Raw genomic sequence first — 26,805 nt, 5'->3', positions numbered from 1 at the left:
GTGGGCGCGCGGCTCCCATTGGCTCTCTTTCCGCTCCTGCCCTCCCCCTCGCCTGTCCCGCGCCCGCTGGTAACCCAGAGGGGTGGGAGTCACGTGACGCGGCGGCGCGAGCCGGGGCGGGGGCGGGCAGCGGCGGCCGCCGCCGGCGGGGCCCGAGGATGAGGTGGCGGCTGCTGTGGCTCCTGTGCGCCGCTGGCTGGTGGGGCGCCGGGGGCAAGACGCTGCGGGGCGGCTTCGCCAGCGCCGCTGCCCGGCTGGAGCCGTGGCGGCCCGTGGCGCGGTTCCAGTTCCACGGTGGGTGCCATGGGGAGGGGAGGGGAGGGGAGGAAGGGGGAGGAAAGGGGGGAAGCGAGCGGCTGCGCGCCCCGCGGCCCGGCCGCGCCGTCCCTGTCCGCCGTCCTGAAACGGGGGGCGAGGAGCCGTTGGGACGCGTCAGAGCGGCGCGCGGGGGGGAACCGTTAAGGCGGCGGCCTGAGGGGTGCGGGGAGCGGCGGCGGGCAGCGGGGGCAGCCCGCCCTCCGCCGGGACGCGCAGCAGGTCCAATCCGCTCTGCGGGCGGTGAGGAGGCAGCGGCAGCGGCGGAGGGGCGATGGGAAGCTCGGCCAGGAGCGGGACCCCGCTGGACCGAGGCGGGGCTGCGCCAAGTCGGTGGAAACGGGAGTTGGTAGCAGCCCGCCGTACTAGATGAACAGCGTCGCTATTCATCGGAGAACGGCAAAGCGCTGTTGTGGGTACTCGGCGCTGTGCTTCCCGTCGCGTCCCACAGCCTGACGTGGCGGGAGTATCTGGGAGAGCGGAGGCATCTTAACTTTCACATGCACCTCTCCTTCCCTCCTGGAACTCCGCGAATGAGAACGACGCTTAACATTGCACGTCCCTTTCACATTGCTGGAGTTTTTTAGTGTCATCAGAATGTAAATTCTCACCTGATTATTCCCAATGGGTTTTCTTTCCTGTGTTGTTAACTCCTTGTTAGTAATAACTCCTGACTGTTAGTTAAGAGGCCTAGCAGTGGGCTAGAATCCTGTTAGAATGACCGCTGCAGAAATACAGGTTGGAAATGGCTCTCCTTGCTACAGAAGTTTTACTTTGCAAAAAGAGATATACGCAAGCATGGTGAGTGCCATATACAATGAGGCTGTGCCGGTCAGCATGCTTTTCCTATATCCTCAGTATTTCAGTAGCTGAGACTCTTTACTTTCTCAGTTAGTTTCATGGCAGAAGAGTTCTGCGGAATGCTTCGAAAGACAACCATGAAGATAATACTTAATGTACTTACACAGGCTTTCTCCCAAACTGGAGGAGTAGCATGAGAGGAAAACAAAAACGTTGCAAGAAAAAAAAATCTAATGGGATGAAGGAAAATGTGATAAGCCAAGAAAAGTTGGAATGTGACCTTCCAGCGCTGAATGAGAGATGATAGATAGGGTGGGGATAGCTTGTGGAGTGACTTGAAAGCAGTTAATTATCACTGTCCTAGAAGATAATTGTAGAAGCACTCTAAATAGATCTAAAGAAAAAAGTGCACTGCTTAAATCTGAGAAAAGAATGTTAAGATTCAAGATGAGTGGTTTAGGTGTTCAGATATAATTTATTCTACAAGTTGACGTTGCGTATTTCCTTAGAAATATTCCTCTTTCTGCATTAATATCCACAACTATACGTATTTTGGGTCGTAGTGAAGCCATATGGGCTTTTTTAGAACCTTCTGTTAATTTTTCAACATCTTTTATTAGCAACTTTGGTAAACTGTAGTCCATATAACATTTTACAGATCCCAGGAGATCACCTTTTTTGAGGTTTTATTGCAGGACTGCTATCTTGCAGCTGGCTCTGAACAGGCAAACCTTCCTGGCAAAGTTTATTTGGAGCTGGTAGTAGTCTATTTACTCACATCCAGCTGGTGCCTAGGTTAGGTGGGAAAGAAGATTGCTCTGACAGTTTAAAAAACATACAAAGCTTGCTGAAATTTGAATGAGTTTGTGCTCTTGCAGTACTGATTGTTTTTTCTTCTCCATTAAATCCTATCTTTTAATTTAGGATACTGTTACATTAAAGAAGTCTATGGCAATATATAATGAAAGAATTTTTCAAAATAAGTTTGAGGATTGTAGAATTACCCAGACAAGATAAATTGTGTCAAATGACCTAGTTCTAAAATGGCTAAAATATTTCTCTATGTCAAGATGCAGCCTATAGGTAGACTGACACATTAGAGAACACTTTTGAAGTTTGATTTTCTTTGTTTCCATTTGACATCTGTCATCTATAATTAAGTATTTTAGCTCTAATCAGTCCATAACATGAAGGTCCATTTACATAAGTTCTTCTGGTATTAGACTCAAGAGCTACCCTATGATGCTCATAATCGTGCTACAAAGGTCATAAAATACTAGACTTTGAATCAGTTATTGAGACTGATTGAGGCACTGTCTTTACTTGAACTTGAGAAAATAAAATTTGGGGTGGGAGGAAAGAAAAAAAAGGTTATCTGGAAGTCTGTTTTTAAAAAAAAAAAGAGCGGGAGGGAAGGCTGTTTGTAGTAGAGAAGGTTAATGACATTTGGGTTATGGTAAAGGTTTGTTAAGTACCATCACAGAGAATCGTGCATGCAGTATTGTGTTAATGAGATGTATAGAAATTGTTTCTGAAAGAGTGTAAAGACTTTTAAGGGAAGTAGTGGTAAAAGTTTAAGAAATAAAGTGAAGCTTTAGTGCTGCTACTTATAAAAAAAACTATGCCACGCTAGCTTTTTGTTTGTAACTGACATCAAGGCAGAGTAGTTGATTTTATTTTTTAAATATCAAGGTGACCATGCTGTTCTGTGTGTCAGAATCAAGAACGTAGCAGTAGCTGTGACAAAAGCAGCTAGACTTCACCTGTTTCAAGCAGAGGAATGGCAGAAGCTGCAGAACAGTATCCAAGATCACAGCTGTACAGAGAAGTTCTCTAAAGCTCAGCTGACAAGTGAGTTGCTACTTTTTTGCCCTTATGAATTAAGTTATCTGTGTATTTAGAACCCTGTTAAGTTATCTGTGTATTTAGAATATTTATTTCAGTGAATTTGGACTTTGCATCAACTTAAGTAAAAACAGGACTTCAGCCTTCTGTAATTAAAAATTATTACAAGGAAATAGAATTGCTGTGTTTGTATCACTTCAGAAGACTTTGTTTGCAAGTTATGATTTAGTATACTGCTGGAAAATGAACAATCCCTGACAAATAATGACTTAAATGCAAACAGCCAAACTTTATGACCAGTTCTAGTCTCATGCTCTCACTTGTACACAACTTGGAAAGGGTACAAGTTTGGCTGAAGTTTCATTTACTCATTCAGTACAGAGATTTTCTTTAACTCTGCTTGGAGTAAAAGTCTGTCTTTTTTTTTTAATCTCAGACTTTTCCATAAAAATAGATTATGTTGAGTATTTGAAAGAATTTGCAAAAAATGCCATTGTAATATGAAACTGAAGAACGTGAGAATCTGTATGTTTGGGACACTCAAATGTACAGTTTGAATTGTGACTTTCATTGCAGTGGAATGAAAAAAAATTAGAGGCAAACTGATGGAGCCTGCTGCAGTTACCTCTAAACTTCTGAAGTGAATGCTTGTAAAGTGGGAGTATATAGCCCAAGTACACAGTAACAGGGTAACTTTGTACCTGAAAACCTTTTTTCTCTGTTGTTTTTTTTTTTTCTTTCACAACCTCATAATCATTAGCTTCCTTCTCCCCGCGTCTGTAAGGTCATCTGCGAAAATTAATCTGGGTTATGCTGCCTTACTTTATAACTTGCCCACACTAATATTTTTTCACCCTTCAATTTTGTAATTTGGTATTCATCACTGAATCTCCCATTCAAATGTTTTTAATATTTGAGCTGATAGTTATACTGGTACAGAATATAAATGTTATCTTATTGTCTTTTGTTTACGGAGGAAAATGTCTCATTTGTCAGGAGGCTCCTGTGCTCCAATTCCATGGAAATGGCATTTTTCAAAGACGAGAAAACAAAAATAAAAGGATATTTTCATTTTCACGATAGCACAGGCCTGTGACTCTTTGATGTACAAAACATGTTAGAAAATTTTTAATAGAATATCAAACACGAGCTAATCACGATAAAGCTTAACTTGAGTATCCATCTAAATTTAAAAGAACAGTAAAACATTGAAGCATTCAGTTATGTAACTGGAAGACAAACATGCTGAAATAATCATTTTTGCACCATTTATTGGTCGTATTATTACAAAACCTTCCTAAAGCATAAATTTTCCTTTAAGAAATTAAATTAATATTAGAAACTTCATTCAAATACATCTTAAGTGAATACAGCTTCTTTTTAAAATACGTTTCTTCTGTGCGGCCAGAATCCCTAGAGTAACAAATTGATCTCCTGGAACATTGTCATAACGAAATCTTACACAGATGTCACTTCTAAGGATGTAGTTCCCTTACACTTGATCTGAGCTGAACATGAAGTGCTACTGAAATGACTAGCAGTTGGTCAGTCACTCCTGTCTGCCCCAGCAATGTTCTCGCTGTTTCCTACTGTGTTTAGGAATCATATGACCACAGGGTGAGTTGGATCTGTTTGCTGATCTTGGGCAAAATCAATTACATTTTTATTTTATCTTACTTCATTTCTTTTGAATTAGCTTGCAGATTTGATGGAAAACTGATTAAACACGCTCTGTGTGTTCCTTAGTCTTGATGCAAGTAACACTGTGTCAGAACTCAGCTGAGAGTACAGATGGAGAGTAAAGCCACCTGTCAGCTGCAGTTTGCCTTTCATTTGGATTAAGCACCATATGAAATCCTAAAACTGCGTTTTTTAAAAATCTCGATTTTTTGAAGGGAGCTGTTTTACTTTGTATATTTGATTGATAAGATATGTAGCTCCAGAGTGGAACGCATACTCGCCATTAGCTACACAAGACAGATCGCCTGTGTTAGAACACTCTTTTTTTCTGGTTCATGTGTTGTCCGAATTTGTACTTCATGACAATTGCTGCAAAGAGACACATCATACATTTCTTCCTGGACCCTAATGTTGATCAGTTCGTGCCTTCAGAGAACAGAAAATAACTTATTGAAGTTGAAACAAGTTTATTTAAATTATATAAATGTTTTTCACAGGTAGGCTTCAAGTTAGAAATTAGTTCTAAATTTTGTCTACAAAATATTTAGGGACAATGAGTTTGCTAAGGGTTGTTTCGTATGTATGTTTGCACCTTTTTCATATAGAAAGGCCTTTGCGTAAAAAAACAGAAATAGTTTGTTTTGTAGAATTTTAATGACATTTTTCTCTTTCTTCATCCTTAGCCATTGTCATCTTAAACCATTAAGGTGAATTAATCTACAGTCCAGTCGTTATATTGTTATTTCTTCTACAGAGGTGACTTTCATTTATGGTTGAGCTGATTAGCACTCAAGTTCAGTAATCAGTGTAACAGTATTTACTGTTTTTATAGTTTCACCCAAACATACAGAGCCACAGATTTCATTTTCAGCAAGTGTTTATTTTGGAGAGATTGTGCATTCGTTAATAGTTGCTTTTAGGAAAAATAGTGGCAAGACCAATGAGCAGATGAAACTTCAGTCTCTTACATAGTTGGTTTTAAATGTAAACTGATTTGAAATACGCAATTTTATTAGACAGTGGTCTCCGCCCTTAGCTGTCAATTGAAATTCAGTCTGTTACAGTTTGGGGAAGATTTTGTAAAATATGCTAAGTTGCACCTTGAAAGCATGCACACTATTGTTTATCAATCTTGCATGTGGCTGTTCCTGTTCAGTGCTCTAAATGTCTTTGAAAATAGAGTAGAATAAATTTCACAAAGGTATTTTTCATATTGCAGAAGTATCTGTTGGATAATACAAAATAGCTAGTCCCATCAGTACAGTACTAGAGGATGGAAATGTGCTAAGCATAGGAGACACGGTTTGCAGTTACTGGCTTCTGGCAGAAGGGAGCCCTCCCAGCGAACCCAAAAGCTGAGAGATGGAATGCAGTGCATACCCTCACCGACCCTTGCCTGCACCTATTTGAAACAAAAGGCAAGGATGGAAGTCTGGCCTCTGGTGTTATGGCTAGCTTTCAAAACAAAGACTGTTTTGTACTGTGTGTGGTTTGTAACCTGTATATGATGTTGTGGATTTAAATTTTATCTTCATTCAGAGATGAGTTTTCTAAAAACAAACTAATCGAGTATTTACTCCTTTTTTTTGTTTGTTTGTTTTCTTCCAAAGTGACTGTGAACCACACAGAGCAAAATCTGACAGTGTCCCAGATTCCTTATCCGGAAACATGGTATGTGTTTTATGTAGACAAGTTTACCTGCGAGGAGAATTATTCTGAATCCGAGGATATTCAGTTTGAAATGGTCTTACTAAACCCAGATGCAGAAGGGAATCCATTAGATCACTTTAGCGCAGGGGAATCTGGTAAGATTTTTTTTCTTAAAATTAGATTTGTAAGTTAAGGATCTGATCACCCAAACAAATCAGTACTTACTATGCTTGGAAAAGTGTGGCACTGGGGAATGGATAGCAGAGTCTTTTATATTTCAGATTCTACTTTCTCACAGAGAGTAAACTTTAATTCATTTTCTGGTATTACAGAAAAATCCTTCCCTTTCTCTAGGCTGACTTTCCAAAACTTACCTAACTGGAAGCATAGATGCACCAGGAAAGATAGTGTTGACATCTTTGCTAATAGGTATTTTTCCCCTGTTGAAATTGTAAGCTTCTGCTTCAATGTGAATTTAATCCCTGATTTTAATGAATTTGCTTATTTAATTCGTGAAATTCCTTATCTGTGTAAAATTTGATTCTGTGCAACACGAGTACATGCACGATATAACATTTCACCAATACAATTTCAGTTCAATGTTTAGGTCTTTCTAAGTAGTTTAGTCACAAGCCACAGATTAGATGAGATATTTGTCAGTCCTGATTTTATTTTATTTAAGAAATGCAAAGAAAAACTTCTAGAAGACAGCAGCTAAAGAAATGCCTACATAAAACTATATGCTTTCGCGATCCAAACCAACCTAATGTATGCTTCATTGCAGTGCTTAGCTTCACTGCTCTGGGAGGCCTCATCAACATGTCACTAACCTAGGTCTGTAGTAAGGGAAGAGCCCAATAGGCTTAGTCTGCCTTCATATACAGATTTAACCTACATACCCAGAATGAGCCTAATTGCTATGCTCAGAATCGTGTGCCCTGCTGTCATTCTTGGTCTCAAGAGGATATAGGGGGAACAAAGGCAGCTCCCTTTTTGAAGGGGAAAAAAATAGTCACTGAAACATTTAGCAGAATCTGTAAGAAAGTAGCACTGATAATCATCTGTTTTTCAAGGCTTGTAAGTTGACCTCCCTGGCTCTTTAACTTCTTAATTGTGCTATAAACTTAGTTGGCAGTTTTTATTTGGTGAATTTTTTATCCAGAAGTGAATTCTAGGTTAATTTACGTATTCTCAAAAAGCAATAGTGGCATTCTTTTGCTAAATCAAGGGGCAAAGCAGCTATAAGATGTCATGTGGTCCTTAAAAGTAGTGTACAGACCTCCTAGAGAGGCATCTCAGCTCTATGTTAATTTTGTAGGAAGACTTTGAGCACTCGGAAACAGAACTCTGAACAGCTTGCATGCTGAGGAGGGAGGTGTATAACTGTGTTGGATGCACGTATTTAGATCTAACAAGTAGGAAACAGGATGAGCTTTACATGCCATGTCTTCCATGGTTGCAGAGGAACACCTCTGTTTATTCAGAATTAAAACATGCAATACTGCCATGAATCCTGAAGTTACATGCCTGTGTCTACTTTCAAAGAACTGACGAGGATTTCTTCTCTCTCATTCTCTACTTTTTTTTTCTTTTTTTACTGCATCTTTGGGGAATAATTTTTGTCCTTTTTCCATAGAGATGTGCAGTGCAGAATATTAGGGCATCAAAGAAAAGATCCAACTTCATTTCTTGGTTCTTTCACTCGGGCAACTTAAAAACTACATAGTTCCAGATGGTTCTAGTTAGGTCACCCTTCACTTTAGTTACTAAAGTTGTGGCCTGACACAGGAGATCTCAAAATTAAATGGACTGTAAGGAAAGTATAGGAAAGAACTTGAGACTGTAACCTTGTGATTAAGATGTCTGTCTTGAGAGAGGAGGAGGCCTGCCTTCTGATCCCCAGCAAGTAATCTTTTATCATTTTATATGGTAGGCTTTTTTACGAAAGACGTGGTACCAGTGGAATGTAGGATTTCTAAGGGCAGTTGACCAGGTAGACAGCATTTTGAAGATCTTTGAAGTTAGGTATTTCAAATTAAGGTACATATGTTTTATTTTCTCTGTCAAGTCTAGGTTACTTGAAAGTCAGGAAACATAAAAAAGACAGGTTGAAAGTTACCCTTCTGGTTTCTTTATAGTTGTATTTCAGTGCAACTTTCTCTTAAATCCTTTTAGTCTCAAGCCAATCATCCATAATCTGTCTTTGGTTGGAAGAAGCTTTCTATCCTAAATGTTTTAGTGTTTAGTAAAAGTTAGTTGATTTTCCTAAAGAGTTTTCCATGTGTACCCACTCATCATGATGAGAAATAATTTATCTACAGAATCCTTGCCAACTTCAGTGGGTGTCTTTTGAAGCAGAAAGATAAAGAGTGAAAGGAAGAATAAAAGATTTGATCTAAACCGCATATTTTTGTCAGTCATAAATCATGCTTTTGTATAGGTATACAAGAGAAGCAGAGTGGCCCTGAAATTTTTGTTTTATGAGTCTTTATTACCTTACACTCTTTTTCTCCCATTTCACTGTACGTATGTCCAGCCTGATTAATTTTAGCTGTAGAAGTTCTAGTACTAGCAACTGTTGAGAACTCATCCAGTTCTAGTGTTTTTCAGCTTAGAGATTGAAATGTGTGTAACTGCTCTGTTTCTAATCTCTGAGTAGAGCTGGTTGAAGTTTTTAGCAGAATTGTTTTGCTGCTGGAGGAAAAACATTGTTCAGAATCTGATTCTGTGGGCACCACTTGGTTTCAAGGAAGGTTGGAGAAGAAAAACAAAAGTTTTTTGTGAGAAATTTCTGTTTACCCGGTTTTGCTTATAGCTCACTGGCTTTGACCCTTTGGGAGCTCATATGGTGGGTTCCAAAGCTCCCGGACAATAGAAAAGATTTCCAGGATCCAGGTCTTCAGGGAAGCATTTTACCAGACTACTGCCAGACTGAAAATTAGAGGACTCTTCTTTTGTAAATAATATCAAAAACTTTGGGCTTTTTTTTTTTCAGATTGGTGCAAAAAAATCCACTCTATGAACTTGTTATTTTTCTCTGTGCTATTTTTCTTTCCATTTTTCTTTAACTAAAAATTTTTCTGTCTTGGTCAACTGTGCTTCTTGGACTAACTGCTTTATGTGGAGGAAGAGTGACACCCAGTGGTTAAATAGATTCAACAGAAGTCTGTTCTAGGCTTCTCTAACCTCAGATTGTGCCTTTAAAAATTGAAGGAAAAAAAAAAGAGCTAAAAATGAGTCCTTTAATAAATATATTCCTAACTGATCAAATGGGCTACAATTATTTTCTGTTTATCAAGAAACTGTATGCCACTTTATACTATTTCAGTAATTGCTACAAAGCTATTTGTATTTGAACAGAATCTCTCCTACGCTCAGAAAAGGTATTGTGGAATAAAAAATACTTTGTCAGATCAACCAATAATCAGCTCTCTGAAAAAAGTCACTGACTTTCTTCGGTAAAGTAGGCTCTGATTTACTGATTTTATCTGTACTACCGCTTTTGGGTGACAGTTACTAAGTATTTCCCAGTGATTATATTAAAAATATATTTTGTTTTAGTTATTTACTGCTAGTAGCAACAGTTTTTTATAAAAACTAAACTGCATTTCTTTTTTCACAGGATTACATGAATTCTTTTTCCTGCTTGTCCTAGCATACTTCGTAACTGCTTGCATATATGCACAGTCCCTATGGCAAACAATTAAGAAGCATGGACCTATGCATACTGTATTAAAGGTGTTGACAATTGCATTACTGTTGCAGGCTGCTTCAGCTTTTGCCAACTACCTGCATTTCTCAAGGTATCCTTGCATATTTTTGCTTTCAGTCTTAAGACTTGAAGAACATCGTGTTGTAAAGATCAGTACATAATCTTTCCTGGCGTGATTGTGGCAAAACATAGGACTGACTTTTTAGAACTACATCGTTGCCTAAATGTAATTTTAAGAGAGAACGCACATTTAAGACTCACTCACTTAAAAATATCATCTTTTGTTCTTTTATCAGTTATTCTAGAGATGGAATAGGAGCACCTTTTATGGGAAGTCTGGCAGAATGTGAGTTTGCTTGTCTACTGTTTCTTACATATTCCTACACATTAATCTGTATAATACATTAGCAAATGCTGTTGTTGGACTGTATTATGATCTTGGACCATACCACTGGATTTCTAATATAAAATATGAGAAGTTGCCCTTCTAAAAAACAGGTTTTATTCTGGATGTCTACAATAGATGTATTTAAAGTTATACAGTTGTGATATTGGTTCGGATTTTTTAAAAGATTTTCTTGTCTGAAGATTCCATCCTACAAACACTTAAATATGTGCCTATCACGTGAGTAAATGTTTCAATACGTTGAAGGGTTTTGCGAAGTTTGCATGATCTAGAGTAGCGAAGCTTTTTAGGAAACTTAATCATACTTTATGGAGTGTGTCATTTTACTAGCAAATTTAACATTTATTATAACGAAAAAGTAAGTATTTTACACCACAAGTTGATAGGATTGGAGTGATGCAAAAATGCTTATGTAAAGAATTGATGATAACAAAGCATTTTTCTCCACTCTGTAACGATATTCTGAGTTCTCATTGGAACTGAATTCCTATAACATCCCTTGGATGTTATAGGAATGCACCAGTGCACTAAAATGCACTAATTTACTCCTGCTGGATTCTTCAGGGTTAAACATTGTTACGGTTTTTTTCTGTAGTTCACATTCAAAGCATTGGGGGGTCATTTCTAAGCAAATACATTGCCTTTTGATTGGCTTGAAGCCCCCCAAGAAGGTAGTACTGTGGTAGTGAGATAGCATTGGAGAGTAACATCCTATATAGAAAAATATTTCCCTTCCTAGAGTTCATTTAGAAGCTTGCAATTGGAATTAACAGCCTCTTGATGGCACTTGGCACCACAGTAATTGCCTCTTTCTTGTTTTAACCATTTGAGTTAGCAGCTCCTTGCAGCCTCTCTAGCAACTGTATTATTAAACTTCCCCTCTCATCTCCTGAAATTAAATTGAGAATATGGAGGTAGTCATAACTCCTCCACAGTGAGAAACCCAGTGTTAACTACACAGCCAGAACTTCAGAGCTGCATGTTAGATTTTCTGTGTATGTATATAGTGGACAGCCCACTTTTATTTGCTTGAAGCAAAGGTTATTAAGAAAAAAATAATATTTTTTGAATCAATAGCTGAATTTCTTTAATTCAGCTAAGAGAGTTTTCCTTTCCTACTGTTTTTAAGATTCATGGTTCTCAAAACAGGAAAAGAGCAGAAGTAATAGAAATGTGAAACATTCAGTGTCAATTACAATTCTGAAGAATGGCTGATAGCAAGTAGTATAGTTTGAAGATGGAAGTTGCTACCATTTTTCTTGTATCAGAACAGAAATCCGAGTTAAAAGTAAATGGTAAAATTTCTATTGACTTCACTGGGGCCAGAATTTCTTTCTAGAAACCCGTTCAGATACTATCCCTAGCAATTATTCTTTTTGTACCGTAATTTAGTCTTTACCATGTATAAAGACCTGACCCTCAGTCTAATTTATTGCCTAAGTTAATCGCATAAATCACACAAATAATCCTGGTACTCAAAAGCATCACAAATAGTGATCTTTTAACTTTTGATAAGATCGAAATGTGAAAAGTCAAACAATATTATTATGCCTGTTGAACAGCCAAAAAAGATGAATTGTCATGAAATCAGACAAATGTAGTATCGGCTCAGTAGCATGTGACTTTACACTGACCCTGGATATCGTGGGCTTATTGTAATTTTAGAAATTTCTCTCAACCTTCTTACTTTCTGGCAAGGTGTATGAGATGTCAAAGATTAAAGACGGTACTGATTTTTTTGTCTTATACCATTTTGTCTGGGAATCTACTCGAATTGTTGCCACACTGAAGCAGAGTAATATCTATATCCAAGATGTCATTGAGAGATGATATCTGGCTGTAACTTATAGGGCAAGTTATCTTAAGGAGTGACAGAAAATAAAATGGTCTCTAGAACATCCAGATTTGTTCAGTCATTTCTCTAGCTTGGATTTGTGACACTGGTTTGGCATGCCTTGAGTTCACATTAACAATTTTTTCTAGCAAGTACTATGTCTCCATAGCTAGCATTGTAAAATAATTCCAAGATCATTTTGCCCAAAATCAGTGCCAGTTCATTTTATTAAAGAATGAGCAAGTTTGTATTTACTAAAAGCTCTTGACATTTCTTAAACAGCAAAGGCATCTGAATACATTAAGAAGCATTTAAGCATATAAACTGTGAGAATATTAAATACATTCCAGGAATAATGTGTTGAAATCTGGTTTATATCCATATTTTTCTAGTATTGCTGAGCATCAGGGAAATATTGTAGCTGATCTTCGTTTGACACACTTCCCTTGTGTGCATATTAATCTCTGTACAGTGGCAACATTTTCTGTGCCAATATTTTTAGTAAATGTGGAAGTACATTTATCTTTTTTAATACAGACCAGTTGTATAAAAATAGAAGTTTGCTTTTGTGTCATAGAAATATTTTTCTTGTAGCTGATAGTGTAAGTGAAAGTTACAAATAAGGAACAAATTTAATTGAACTGAAATATTAATCAAGTGAAAAAGAAAGCATTGTTGTGTGTAGTGCCCAATCTCTAGTTTCTGAACCAAATTTGCAATTTACATAATATAAGAATCAATTTTTCTTGTACATCTCTGCTACACCAGTACAATGGGCCAGTTTACTCTCAAGTCCAAACACCAACTTAAAAATTGTTCGATAAGTTTAAGTCAAAAACTTATCAGGTCTAAAGCTAACAATCACCCAGAAAGAAATCTTCAGTTCTTCCTACTGTCAGTACTACTTCAGCAAGGCTAACAAGTAAAGGCTTTAATATATTCTAGCTTGAAGTTTTCTTTATTCAGATACAGCTTCAAACGCAGGTTTGAGACGCTGATTAAGAATGTAACTTTATGGAGTATGTGTTAATTGTTCCCAAACAGAGCAAAAAAATGGACATAGCAAAATGAGGCAAAGGTAGTTTGCATTTAATAAAATGAAATACAGGCCAGTTGTTGCTCCAAATGAAGTTTGTGTTAGGGTATTCATTATATTTTCCCCTTTAAGTATCTGAGAGTGGAATTTGTCCTAAATATTTGTGCTTTCTCTTGCAAGGTACTGCATCCTTAAGACAAAGTGCAATTAATTTAAAGTACAATGCAACTATCTGATTTTTGAACAAAAGTTTTCAGAGCAAAGAAAGGAGTTCATTTCATTGTGTCATATTTGCAGTGTCGTTACTATACATATGATTTTAGTTCTTTAGCATTTATAAGTCTATTTATGCAGATGGACTCCTGAGCCCAGACTTCTTTGACACAAGAGTGGGATTTGGAAGGATGTGGCGCTGCGCCCATGTTGTTACAGAACTGCAGCGTAACTAGAGCAAAGCTGATAGCGATCTGTTTGGTCACTGGAAACTACTCAAAATATCCATGTTTTGTGGCAAAGCAACTTCAGCTAGTCAAACTATCATCAAAATTATGACTAAAGGTGATACAGAGGCGTAAATGTCCATCCTTCATTTGTAGCTATATAGAACATTTCTCTTTGCTTTAGAAAAAAATTTATTTTTGTTGTGACTCTATTTATTTTTCTTTTGTTTTCAATAGTGTGTGACATAGTCTCACAGATACAAATGCTGTATTTATTGTTGAGTCTGTGTATGGGTTGGACAATAGGCAGAATGAAGAAATCTCATGGCAGACCTCTTCAGTGGGATTCCACTCCAACATCTACTGGCATTGCTGTAGTAGTTGTTGTTACACAGGTTTGTATTTTATATTCATTATTGTACTGAAATATACAGCTTCTATTAAGTATGACAGAACCGTGAACCAACTAATTTCAATATTTTATGAGGGAGGGAGTATCAAGACTGGAAAAAAAACCCACGGCATAATGTGCATCCAGTATGTCTAATAGGTAACAACACCTTCTCTTTACTTTAACAATTTAAGGTGTAGCTCCACAGTACGTTTTTGTTCAGCAGTAAAACCACTTAAGAAGTTCCCACAGTTTTCCAAACTCCTTTTTGTGCCCATTGTTCGTAGCATTATACTGTTAACCAGATCAGTGGAATGATCTAGATTACAAAAAAAAAAGAGAGCGATTTCAGCACAGTCATTTTACTGATCTGATTTATAATGTGGTCCTATAAATAGTTGTAATCAGTACAACTGAGAGGTTGTGAACTACATTGTGGGGGGTGACAACAAGGAGCATGAGGAAAGATGGGAGAAGCTGCTGTGAGAAATTCTTTCTGTCACCAAAAAAAATTGAAATCCTCAGTGTCCTCCTCTTAGAACCACTCAAATAGGATGTATAATGGTCTTTTCAATCAATATAAGGGAATTCTTAAAAGGCTCATGTGCAGGATTGGTCTTGCAAATAAACAAATGGTCTGACACATAATTTCATTCAAATATTTTCCATTAGTATAAATTAGAAAGTCAAGTAAACCAGTAACTTAAAAGTAAATTGTAATGGAGATCATCCAACCCTGGTGGTGCCTTTTGTAAACAAATTTTTTTAAATCACAGCATAAAGACAAGAGAATCTGAAAGCCATTGAGAAGGAGAAGAGCAAGGAGAAACTGGAGACAGTAATGAGGAAGAGATTATACTGAAGATTTTGTGCCATTTGAGTAGTATCTGTAATTAGTGCTGCTTCCAAACTAAATAAGTGGACTGCTAAAACATTAAGAGTAGCTGGGAGCTGACATTTCTTGCTAATTAAGAATATAAACCAAAGGCTATTAAGGTCAATGGGACTGTTGAAATTTAAAGATAGGTTCATTCTGCCTTACTTTGACACCCATCTAGCACCAGAAATTTTATATGCTGGTAGTAAAGAAGACTTCTAAAGTATTTAATTTTATTCATGCCTCTCCACTTGTACATACATATGGGTGTGTTAGTACTCTGTCACTTGAGACTGGAAAGTTTTTTGTTGTTGTTTCCTTTTTACTATACATAGAAAGGACACTCAATATCATCAGCTTGATCTTTTTTTGGTTGTTACTTGTGGTAAAAACTGGGGCAGGTATCATACATATATGCTGCTTCCCCCAGTAGTGGTCCATTACACATTCGTGTTGGCTCTTTGAGCACCACTGGAGCGTTGGCACAAAGTTGGCTGTCTTACTTTTTACCACAAAGGCACAGCTCTACCACGTCTGTCCTTCTGGTACCATTGGGAATGTCAGGTTTGGCAGGAGTCTTGTAGGAACAGAATATGGATATCAGAGTATGTCATTGCCTGGGTGGTTTTGCACCCTCATCTCAGTGTCTGCTGTCTCCAGCAAAAGTTCCCTGACACCAAGAGTATCCTTGCCCCGTCTGGAGAGGATGTTTTCCATCTCATGGTTCAGTACATACACATATACCTTCTGCCAGACGACTTCTCCTTAATACAGAATGTGGCTGTTGAGCTCAGGAGAGCAGGATCCAGACAGCATCGCCTCTATCAAAGTGAGCTCAAGACTTCATTCTCTGGATTAGTCTGTTGTTCACTGGTCTGTCTAGATTGATGTGGGTGTTGGACCTGCTGTAACAGGGCAATCAATGAGCACTTTTAATGATTAAAAACCTAGAATAACCTCCTTCCTGTCCTGCTCTTTCCCAGAGATTCTTATGGGAGAGCCAGCTTGCTCCCATGCCAGAGGCTGGACAGACTTACATGGATAACAGAGATGTTCTGAGGACTTGCTGTGGAGAGTGCTGGAAACCACATGCATTACCCTAACGCAGCAGATAGAGATTGCCCATGTTAGTTTTATTGACGTTCTACACTGCCTGTCCTCATCTCATCTTCAGGGAAGTCAAGCAAGTGAACAGCCTGGGAAGACATGTTATTCTTCAACTTAACTGCAGTTTTAACTGGCAAACTATCTGACCCTGCTTGCCCTCTACTAGTTCAAATTACTCCGCAAATTTTCAGGGAATTTTCTCCTCTTTGTACTGATGCTATGGATTCTTTCTTTTTGTTATTTCAGAAACACTAGCAATTTTCCAGGCTGTGTTTACAGGTTACCATCAGTGTAGGGTGGACACAGCCTCCTAGTCAGCAAATCTCTTGTGGTCTTTGCGGCTGCAAAGAGGTAGCATCTCAAAGGAGGGACAAGTCTGCCACTCAGCATCTCCCTTTGCCTTAACTTGTTCTTTATTTCATCCTCAGAACAAAAGATTCCCAGGCTGCTCTGTATTCATTAAAGATTCCACTCTCTGCTGCTGAGACACAAACTTTGTTCAAAACATTATTGATGGCAGGAGTTTCCCATCACATAGACCTGAGCAGTTTCAGCTTTCAGGGCTGATCAGAGTGGAGGCAATGATTCTAGAAAGATAGTTGATCACTTTGAACCTGACCAAAATGACATAGAATCTTACTGCATTAGACATCATGCTTCATAGGGGTTCTTAGTTACACCCCAAAGGTGTGCTCAGAATGAGCTCTGCCTCTGACCTTAGATCTAAACCATTTTTACTGTACTGGCATTGCATGATATCAGATACCCAAGTACTAGATGCAGTTAGAAGCAGCCTAGTTAATCCACTTTGCCTTGCTGCTACTTTTAATTTCCCTTTTGCTTCCCCCTTCCCCTTGCTTCTCAGAGATGATCTGTCCCATGAGAACCTGCCTTTACTGGAGATTGATCTGTTATCTTGGCTTGCTATAAAGTCAGTGTTGGTATAGTGAAGGGGAGGAGGGGTTCTACCATAATTGTTTCCTCATGCCAAAAAAGAAGAGTGTCTGGTTCTTCATTGTGTGGATGTGAAGGTTCAACTAGTATATCTGGAACATCAGGATGATGTCCGTGGCAAACCTTCTTCTAGCATTTGAAGAGGAAGACCAGTACTGGGCAGTGGTTGGTGTCCACTGTGAACCAAGATAGGTCAGAAGTATGTGCAGGTGAAGTCAGGCATTTTGAACAGTGTCTTATGTAAACAAGGAAATGGTCATTCTCCTTTACTTTATGACGAAGCAGTTGTGACTTTAATGTTGGACATAGCTAGTGCAAGTCAGCTCTTCAGCTACCTAGCTCATCCAGTTGTTTTGTCTACAGCCTAAGCAGTGTTGTTGTTCTGGCTGAAAATTAGGAGTTCCCCCCTGATTTCTTCTCAGAGCTCAAACATAGTTCTGCTCACTGCCAACAAAAAAAACATCTCTGGTATCCACTTCAGCAGGTTGGTGTCTGGGTGTTTTTTCAGCTTGTTCCTGATCTTGCAGCCAAGTGGCCTGTTGTATGCCTTTCTGTGGTGAAGGTAAGGGACTTCAGGGCTTATTTACCTTGATTTCTCAGGCATAGCCAGCCAAAGAGATTTTGACTTCAAGATCATGCTTGTCTTTGAAAGCTCTTCCTTCATTGAGAACAGACTGCCTAATCCATTGTAACCTAGAAACACTCCATAGCACAGATTTCTTTTTTAGAGGATCCTGCTTTTCTCTGTTCTGTGAGAACAGTCCCAGCTCATAGTAAGGGCAATGACACATATTCACCTTGTCCAAGTTTCCAGTGTGTTGCACTGACGGTTCCATCTCTGCCTCTAACGCCTCTGCCTTCTGCTTATTTTGGAATAATCTAATGAAACTGAAGGAAGCTGGACTTCTGTGATGTTACATTGCTGTCACTACACACAGTCTTTGATCAACTGATTCCTGTGTTGTTTACACAGTTTAGACTCTTTAAAGGGCTAGTCCAGAGCATACCCTGCTGTCAGACACTATTTTCTCAGGAGGATTTGAACTTTGTTCTCATGATTCCTTTACTCCAGCTCTTTGTCATCTTCTCATGAAAGTGGTTTCCTTCATTGCTTGTTACTATTGGTGTAGGTTAAGGAAAATTCAAACCCTCATGAGCTCTGCTCTTCAAGGTTAAGCTATCCCTGGGATCTCCCTAAAGTTTGTTCTTAAAGCAGTATCACAGTTCCATCTCCATCAGCCTATATTTCTTCCCCCCAGATGCATGCTTTTGTCAGGAAGATTCTGTACTAGGTGGACATTTTTTTTAATTTTCTCAGACAGTGTATGTCCAGTCCAGGGAAGTTAAATACTCTGGCTATTCCCAAGCATAAATGTCAAAAAGGAAAATGCTCTGTACAAGACTGCAGTGATTTTGTAACTGGTAGAACCCTTGTTTGTTGCCTGGGCACATTCTACCTGGACTGAAATAACTTCTGTGATAGGAATTCATCAATTTCATGACAAAACTAGTGCTGTAGACACAACTTTACCAAACACTCTTTTATTTCAGTCTTACTCCTTGACAGAATTCTCAGTCAAGTAATCTGATCATTTGAAGACATTTGCTTGGACCAGAAATGGAGTGTTATGGTGGGAACATTTGAAGCATGTTGGTCAGATTGTTTACTAATAATCAGTGATGTTCAAGATGTGTATGCTTCACATCTGTCCCTCTCCTTTCCTTCCATTTTCCCTCCAGGTAGTTGAAGAGTGACTGAAATGACAGCAGTCATGCTTGCTGTGTCATGGCCTAGGTGAGGGAGGGGGAAAGTGAGAGAGTACTCTCTAAGGATATTCCAAGTGAAAATGATCCTGTCTCACCTAATGAGACTCAAGGACACCCACCTTTGGAAGGCACAGGTGGATTACACAGTTTAAAAAAAAAGTTAATTTCAGTAATCTTTTTGTCTTTATGTAGTTAATGTAGTGAGAGAGCCTTTGAATGTGTTCAGAAAGGAATCTGACTAATTCAGATTCCTAAATTGAGGCATACAATGTCTGCTTCTGAAGGCCTTCAGAGCCACCTCACTCATATAAATCAAATTTGCGTACCTTTCTTCAGAAAGCCTGCTTCATTAGGCACCTGAAACCTAAGTGCAAGTTAGATCTGTGCAGTAGGTGAACTGGATTCCAGTGTATATTCAAGTCTTAAAATGCCATTCAGCTGCTACATGATGCTGGGAGAGTCTAAACTTCATGGGTATTCTAATTTATAACGTTAACATTCCCAAAGTTTTAAAAAGGTATCTTCAGCGAGACCCAATTTTTATGCAACAAGTAGGCACCTGCCTGCTACTCAACTAAGATTCAGAAACTAGGCACTTCTCAGTCTGTTTTTCCTTAGAGAATCTATCAAAATTCTTTCTCACAGTGCTCCTACAAAATTGGATTCTGCAGCAAATGGATACAGTGCTGAGAGTTAAGGACGATTACTATCTTTCGTGTAGTTATCTGTTGGCTAGAGCACTTGTCCTGATGTTGGAATGGCATTTGAGACCTGTGACGCTCCCTTTCCTAGACCCTAGGAGGCTTCCGAGCCGGTTGCTTGCAGAGTCAGGCTCGCTCGCAGTTTCTGACCTAGCTGATGAATTCTTTTCTCCACAATGGCACAGCTTCAATAGAAGGGGTGGAGAGTGGCCCACCCAAGAACAGCCTATAGCCTGGCAGTTGGGGCACTCTCCAAGGAGGTGGGAGATGTGAGCTGGATATCCTTTAGGCAAAGAAGGGAATTGTGGGAGATCCAAGTTCAACCTGGGTGAATGCTTGAGCCTTTAGGCTATTGTATAAAAGGGGCAGCAGCACCACCCTCTTACTTCCCCATCTTTAAAAAGAAAAGTGAATCCTGTTAGGATTTTGAAAGAAAAGGCGTAGTCGCCTGCCTTTGAAACAAGCTTTACAGGTTGTGGATCCCAAGTGGAAGGAGACACCTCCCTGTAGCTCTGTGGAATCATTTCAGTGGGCTTCCTGCTGAGTAGGCCGACTGTTTAACTAGGTGATTATTTTAGATCTTATGCTAACATGCCACATTCCTTCTATCCAAATTGGAGGAAACTTTAACTTGTCAAACTTTCTAAAAGTTACAGAATGCAAGAAGTGAGACTCTGTTCCTGCTAGTTGCACTTGGAGTAATAGGTAGGGCCAAAAAGCAGTTCAGGCTAGGAGGTTTTTGTGTAACATGGCGGTCTCCAACAGAGTGGAGCATGACCAGTTGTGCAGATAATTTAATCTGTGATGGGAAGATTAATTGAGGTTTAGCGTAACCTTGTTTATTCTAAATGTACTTTGCTGTTGTTGTTCCTTTCCAGAGCTTTTTATTAATTTGGGAGCAGTTTGAAGATACGAATCACCACAGCTACCATTCACACCATGGCTTAGCAAGCGGACTGCTTATTGGCCTCAGAGTTTGCCTAGCTTTGTCACTGGCTGCTGGTCTTTACCAGATCATCACAGTGGAGAGAAGCACACTGAAAAGGGAGTTCTATATCACCTTTGCCAAAGTATGGGTTACATCAGGGAAACTAATCCCTTCTGCTCTAAATATAATTGTGGCATGCAGTTGACTGAAGCACTAAACTCTTTTCCTCCATAAGAAAGCTAATGTTTAAGTGTCTGATTTGATTAAACTGCACCCTGTCATCATACTCTGAGTAGTCATTTTAATTTGACAAGGAGTATAGAGCTTTTTTAAACAGAAATCCCACCTTTCATTGTGTGGTTTTCGTTCTGTTGATTGAAAATTAAACAATGGGTTCATAAAATAGACAGAAATGTAAATGCAGTTCCTCTAACTGTCATCTCTTTCTTCTAAACTGGCATGTAGTCATTTTATAACTTATACTCATCTTCTCTTTCAGGCCTGCATTCTCTGGTTTTTGTGCCACCCATGTCTTGCAACCATTTCTGTAATATTCAGAGAATATCAAAGAGAAAAGGTATGTACAGGCAAGATAAAAGAGATGGAATTTGAATAGTAGTTGTTCTTCATGTTCAGTGTTTGTTAGCAAACTCATGCTCTTAGGCTGTTAATCTTATGACCCCAAAGCAACTTGAAAAGTCTTAGTCACACAGCTCTCATTGATGCTAATGTGAGTCATATTTTACAAAGGCGTACAGGGTTTGAATCATCTAAGGGTAATCATTCCTAGGTTAAGGGCGGGCGGGGGGGGGGGGGGATTGTTAAGTCAAAGGAAAATGTGGAGGGGTGTTTTGGTTTATTGTTTGCTTGTTTGTTTTTTAATTAAAAACACCTTGGGGATTCTTTTAACAAAGCTAGTAGAAAGATAAATCCGTGGATTTTTTTTGTTGTTTGCTTTTTAGTCTTCATCCTTTAACAGCTTTATGTGGCTAAATAGGTCAGGGAACCTGTAGCTGAACTGTATTCTTTAGATTAAGAAATCTGTCCAAATATGTAGTTTGGTTTGTAAGCTCTAAACAGTTAAAAACAAAGGTGGACTCATGGGGTTTCTTGGTTGCTTAAACATATTGGGAACTAGAGAACTAGTGTGTGGAGCCTGCCATGTTCAGATAAAGTGCGCTACTATTCTCAGGTGATTGACTACCTCATTCCGTGGTAGAGTTTGCTTCTTTTCTGTATGGTTATAACCATCTGTGCATTTTTGGAAATTGAGCTTTTATTTGTGTAGAGGTTATGTAAGGGAAAGAAAAAGATTCCGCTAAAAATATATAGTAAATGAAATACCATGTTTGGGGGGAAAAAAAAAAAAAATCCAAGAAATCTAGGGAGAAAACAGACTCCTCTACAGCTACTAATGAAGAGACTTTTTGTTGTTCCTTGATGAAAACATTATCAGGGCAGGGGAACAATCTATAGAGGCAGGATCAGTAAAGGAAATTTTTGCAATATTTTGAGATTTTTAGCTTACTGAAGGGAGATTACAGTTGCTCTGCTCTTGCGTTTGGGCAAGTTTAACAATTGTGTGCAGCTGCAGTTCCTACATTATGTTAATTTAGCTGTGTTCCCTTCTTTAAATGCACTTCAATATAACAAAGAAATGCATGATCAATAAATACCTTATTTGTTTAAGAAAAAACATCTATTTTAAAAGACTCTCTTGTACATAAACTTAGACTTTTGCTTTCTCAGAAACAGTAGTTACCGTTATGCATTTGATAAATACTGCCTTACACATCTTTTACAGATGAAGAGACTTGCACTGAAAAGAGGTCTGGCTAAGTGAGACTGATAAATCACTATCCTCACAGCTCCATGATTGTGCTAGTGTAAAGTGTTTTCAGGCTTTTTTTTTTCCCTGCTCTGTTTGTTGTAAGAATAGAATATCTAAACATCACCTCTGCTTGTGAAACTGCATGGGTGGTGAATTGCAAGTCTGAAATTCCCCAGAACAGAGACCGCCAGAAGGGTTATGTGACTTGCCCAGGGCTATCTACTGATCTAAAAACACCCAGGTGTGAGAGTCTGAATCCTGGACTTGAGATTCATGTTCAAGTGTTTTGTAACTGCAGCAGTATTAAAAGGTTTAAAGTTAAACCTCAAGCACTGACACAGTATGCTGATAGAAATTTATTTTGAGTTGTTTGGTGTTGGGTTTTTTTCACTTACTTTTTCCTTTTCTCTCTTTTTTGTCTCTAGATTATTACCATAGGTGTTATCCTCTGTCAGTGCATCTCCATGGTTATTCTCTACAGACTTTTTCTATCTCATAGTCTATATTGGGAAGTATCTTCACTGTCGTCAGTGACGTTGCCACTAACAGTATCGTCTGGACATAAAAATCGACCTTACTTCTGAGATGTTTAGGAAGAATACATTATGTAATAAATGTGCAATAATGACCTAAATATACAGGTATTTTTGTCACAGCTGTGTGATACATTGGTTTCACTGGAAAACTGAGTGATAATATCAAAGCACTTCACAGACCTTTGGTCTGACAAGGTCCCTAGATTAATCTGTTAAAAGTATTGTGGAGTGGAAAAATCCATAATTTGAATAATTTTATAAATATTGTTTATGTGTAGCATGTGGTGCTGAGCTGTATCACAGAAAAGTACAATGAATCTTTTCTCTCCCGTTCACAGCCACAAAAATGTCCGTACTTTATATCAATACTAGGTTTGAAGGTCTTATCAAATGCAGTTCTTAAAACATCTACAAGCTCAAACAAGTCCGAAATAGGCCAGTTGTGAAATTGGTGTGATGCGTAACGATGAGTACAAGTTCTTTTATTTTTGTGCTTTAGAGAAAATGCATTTTATGTGTAAGTATAAAAGAAGAAGAAACCAAAGAGGGAGAGTCCTCTAGAAAACACATGTAAAATGTTAACAACTGACTGCGAGAAACTTTCCTTTATTATTGGTGTAAAAGAAAAGCCTTTTCTGCAACTAATGTTCATACTGGTTAAAATTTTATTAGGAATGAAAATAGGGTTTATATCTGCCTTTTTTTTTTTAAATAAATGTAACTAAAAATTTCATCCAGTAATGAAGGTCTAAACAGTATTTGAGGCTTAGAAGACATAGCAACATAAAGGTAATTAAAATAGCAGGCTCACATCTTGTAAAGGAAAAAAAAAGGCAAAGAAAATGGAATGGGTGATGTGGTACTAGAATTTTAATCCTGATATAATTCATTTCTGTTACATTGAGGATTCAATCATAATTAAGCCATATACACAGATTAAATTAACAGAAGCATTTCAAATAAATGTTGGTTTCAGTCATCAACTACCCATGAATTCCTGCCCAAGGATACTTAATCAGGATTAAATTTTCTATGAATAATTGAAAAACAAAATACTCACTGGATTTGTTATAATCCATGTTGGCACTGGGTTCTAAGTAGTTGCCATCTTCCATCCATTGTAATAAAGCCATACTACTTTGCGATGCCCTAGCATTCAGAAAGCCAGTGTAAATATATACTTTATTGAAGTGCCTATTTATTGAGTGTGATTAAATCATGCTGACTTTTTTTTTTTCCTTCATAGTAAGAACATACCTATTGCCATTGTGACTGAAATCTTTCTTTTTGGATTTAGTTTAGTATTTGTCAAATTTTAGACTTCTTTTCATACATGTGTGTTTCTTCACAACACGGATTTTATTTTCTAGTAAACGAATGTTTGTTTCTTCTTAACAGTGTGTATTTAATTATGTCTCTGTGAAAATGTGAAGACACCGGGGTTCTAGCTTTAAAATAGCCCAAACTTTTCCATTCACATTTGCCTCAGTTGCGAGCATAGTTGAAACATAAGTCTATTCCATTTTAGTTCAGAGGCAAAACTAGACATTTGCCTTTGACTAAGGCAAAATGGCAACATGACAAAGTTGCTCATTAAATCATCTCCTTTCTTATTGTTTGTAATTCAGATCAAGAATGGCAGGTTGAGGCTGGAAAAGATGAGATATTATGATTTCACACAATCTTCAGAATGATTAAAAGATTAATTATTACATTCCTCTGATAACCACACAAAAATATTATTGGTTAAAACTTCAGTCTTTATTTCCCTGCTTATCTCTGTACTTTTCATCTTCTCAAGAAAAAAGCATCCTGTTTTTGATAAGTCTCCAATAATGCAGTAGAAGACTTCTATCTGTCCTCATGTGAAAGACATGAAATTCACGCAAAAAATAGAATTTGCTGATAGACACAAGAACTACTTCACAGTTTATGATCCATCATGGTAAAAGTTTTAATCTATATGGAAAAAACTGTATGTGACTTTCAGAAGAGGCACTCTCTTTGTTTTATTTTCCAGAAGTATTTTCTTACTTTCTGTAGTCCCTCTGACTTCAATCTGTCAGTATTAAGGTAAATGCTATCTTAATTTCACCTTATAAATATACCCTACAACAATTCATAAAATGAATTCATGGTAAATCTGAGTGTAAATATGAAGCATAAGATGTTGTCTCTTAATCTTTTCCAGATTGCCCCATAAGTCAACAGGTAACATTACCCTCTCTTAGTTTGGCATCGAATCCAACGATTTGAAAATACCGTTTTAATTTTGCTATTAATGTAACCGTAGCAATTAAGTATCACTTTCTCATGGTAAGCGGTACAAAGGACATGCATTTCTGCCCAGGTCTATTAGCATTCTTTCATAACCAACACTCACCAATTTTATGTTATTAACTCATTAATGCGTGCTGTAGCAGTAGGTCAGTATGACAGCAATAATATTAAAGATGTCAGTTAACTCGGTACAGGGTATCTTTGGGGGGAGTCTTCAAGTATGACTAATTTACAAAGCTTTATACTTACCTGTACTCTAGCTCGAAGCTTACTGCCTCTGGATCTTGCCCGAAGAGTGGTTTGCGTATGTGAAAGCCTGTCTCTTCATCCTAACTTACATCTTCTGTGAGACCAGCTGATAAGACCCTGCTTTTTTCATGCTTACTCACACAGTTACCTATTTTATCAGTTTGGTTTCATAACCTCATCTGAAAGAATAGCTTCCAGCCTTCTTTCAATTGTCTTCGATCAATGCATCCTGACTGGAAAACTTTTTCTCTCTCTTTTTCTCACACACGCTTTCCATCACAAAAAAAAAAAAGTTTTCTGTCACAAACTGGGGCTCTCGTATACATCTGAGGAACTCACGATGCACCCTACGTCAGCTATGCGTTAGGTGACAGCAGTGGACAAAAGCACTCCGGTACACCCGTAGCCCTGGTGTGCAAGTGGTGTGGGTTTGTGCCCGCTGAAAGCTGCCGTGTACCCGGGGAATTCTCGGGGAGAGCTGCGGCAGCTCCAGGCTCCCTGCCGCCTTGCCGCTGCAAGGGCTGAAGCGTGTTCCCCCCGAAGGCAGCGCTGCCGCTGCTGACCATGGTGAACAGCACCGTTTAGTTGAGGTCGAATGGCGACATCTCACTTGAGAGTTTCTGTGTGATACACGGTTCTGTTTTAAATAAAGTTGCAGTTACAGAGTATACTAATTTTATTGCCCATGCGTTTCGGTGCTCGGAAAAGGTAAGTGTGTATTGACAGGACTGCAAACTGAAGTTGGTTGTGCTCTGAAGAAATACACTTCTACGTGTGAGAGGGCATCTCCTAGCCAGCCGTCGCCTTTTCTACTGGCACAGATGCCGTTTTGCGTCAATGATGATTTATTGGTTGGAGGGAGGATCGCGGTTCAGGAGAAATGAGGGTGAGATCACCAACTCTGTCTACGAGACCCCCCACAAGGTGCGAGGAGGGATCGTCTCGCATTGCCCCCGACCAGCAGTGTGGAGGCTGGAACACAAGACCCCTAAGGTATTCGCTCCCCTTCTCTGTAGAATGTGTTTATTGTACATTTATTTAAAAGTGCTTCAGGTAGGAAAATGAATATTTACAATTAAATATATGTAAATAGAAGTGGAAAGGCTTGATTGGAAAAATATCAAGTTTCTAATACATATTACTATACTAAGACCTCCCACGCAAGACAAACATTTATAGTCAGATCTAATGAATATTCCTTTCTGGTTCCTGTGCCAATGGAGAGCCATGGAAGTATCAAAGTCTTTTTGTTTGCATCTCGATCCTCTACAGAACTGGAAGAGTACTTTATTTGATTTGGCTCTAGTTTATTCTGTGCAATGTTATGCCTCTAGTTGACACAATAGATGTTTATTGGGCTGGCCAAAGCTGATGTTATGCTGTACCTTTTAACTCTTTGTGTGACTATGCAATGGTCAAAGGGCAGGTGATCCTTGCAAATGTCAAACATTAAAAGAGAAAGTAC

The 26,805-nt window shown here is 38.6% G+C and overlaps 1 protein-coding gene across 1 annotated transcript; it reads left to right on the top strand.

Moving 5' to 3' along the window:
• Nucleotides 1-94: 94 nt before the first annotated feature.
• Nucleotides 95-26,733, top strand: GPR180 (G protein-coupled receptor 180). The gene is made up of 9 exons (XM_072849982.1): nt 95-294; nt 2,809-2,967; nt 6,252-6,446; nt 9,914-10,094; nt 10,300-10,349; nt 13,957-14,114; nt 20,395-20,586; nt 20,944-21,021; nt 22,701-26,733. Exons 1-9 carry the CDS (start codon nt 159-161, stop codon nt 22,857-22,859), a joined length of 1,308 nt encoding a protein of 435 aa, XP_072706083.1. The 5' UTR covers nt 95-158; the 3' UTR covers nt 22,860-26,733.
• The last annotated feature ends 72 nt before the right edge of the window (nt 26,734-26,805 follow it).

This window comes from Ciconia boyciana, chromosome 1 (genome assembly GCF_034638445.1).
Source record: "Ciconia boyciana chromosome 1, ASM3463844v1, whole genome shotgun sequence".
NCBI classification, from domain to species: Eukaryota; Metazoa; Chordata; class Aves; order Ciconiiformes; family Ciconiidae; genus Ciconia; species Ciconia boyciana.
Note: the sequence above shows the minus strand (reverse complement) of the source record. Positions and strands in the feature narration are given on the sequence as shown.

Coding starts and splice junctions, on each gene's coding strand:
- GPR180 (XM_072849982.1), top strand. CDS start 159: ATGAGGTGGCGGCTGCTGTGGCTCCTGTGCGCCGCTGGCTGGTGGGGC. Junction 295..2,808: donor GGCGCGGTTCCAGTTCCACG/GTGGGTGCCATG, acceptor TTAAATATCAAG/GTGACCATGCTGTTCTGTGT. Junction 2,968..6,251: donor CTCTAAAGCTCAGCTGACAA/GTGAGTTGCTAC, acceptor TTTCTTCCAAAG/TGACTGTGAACCACACAGAG.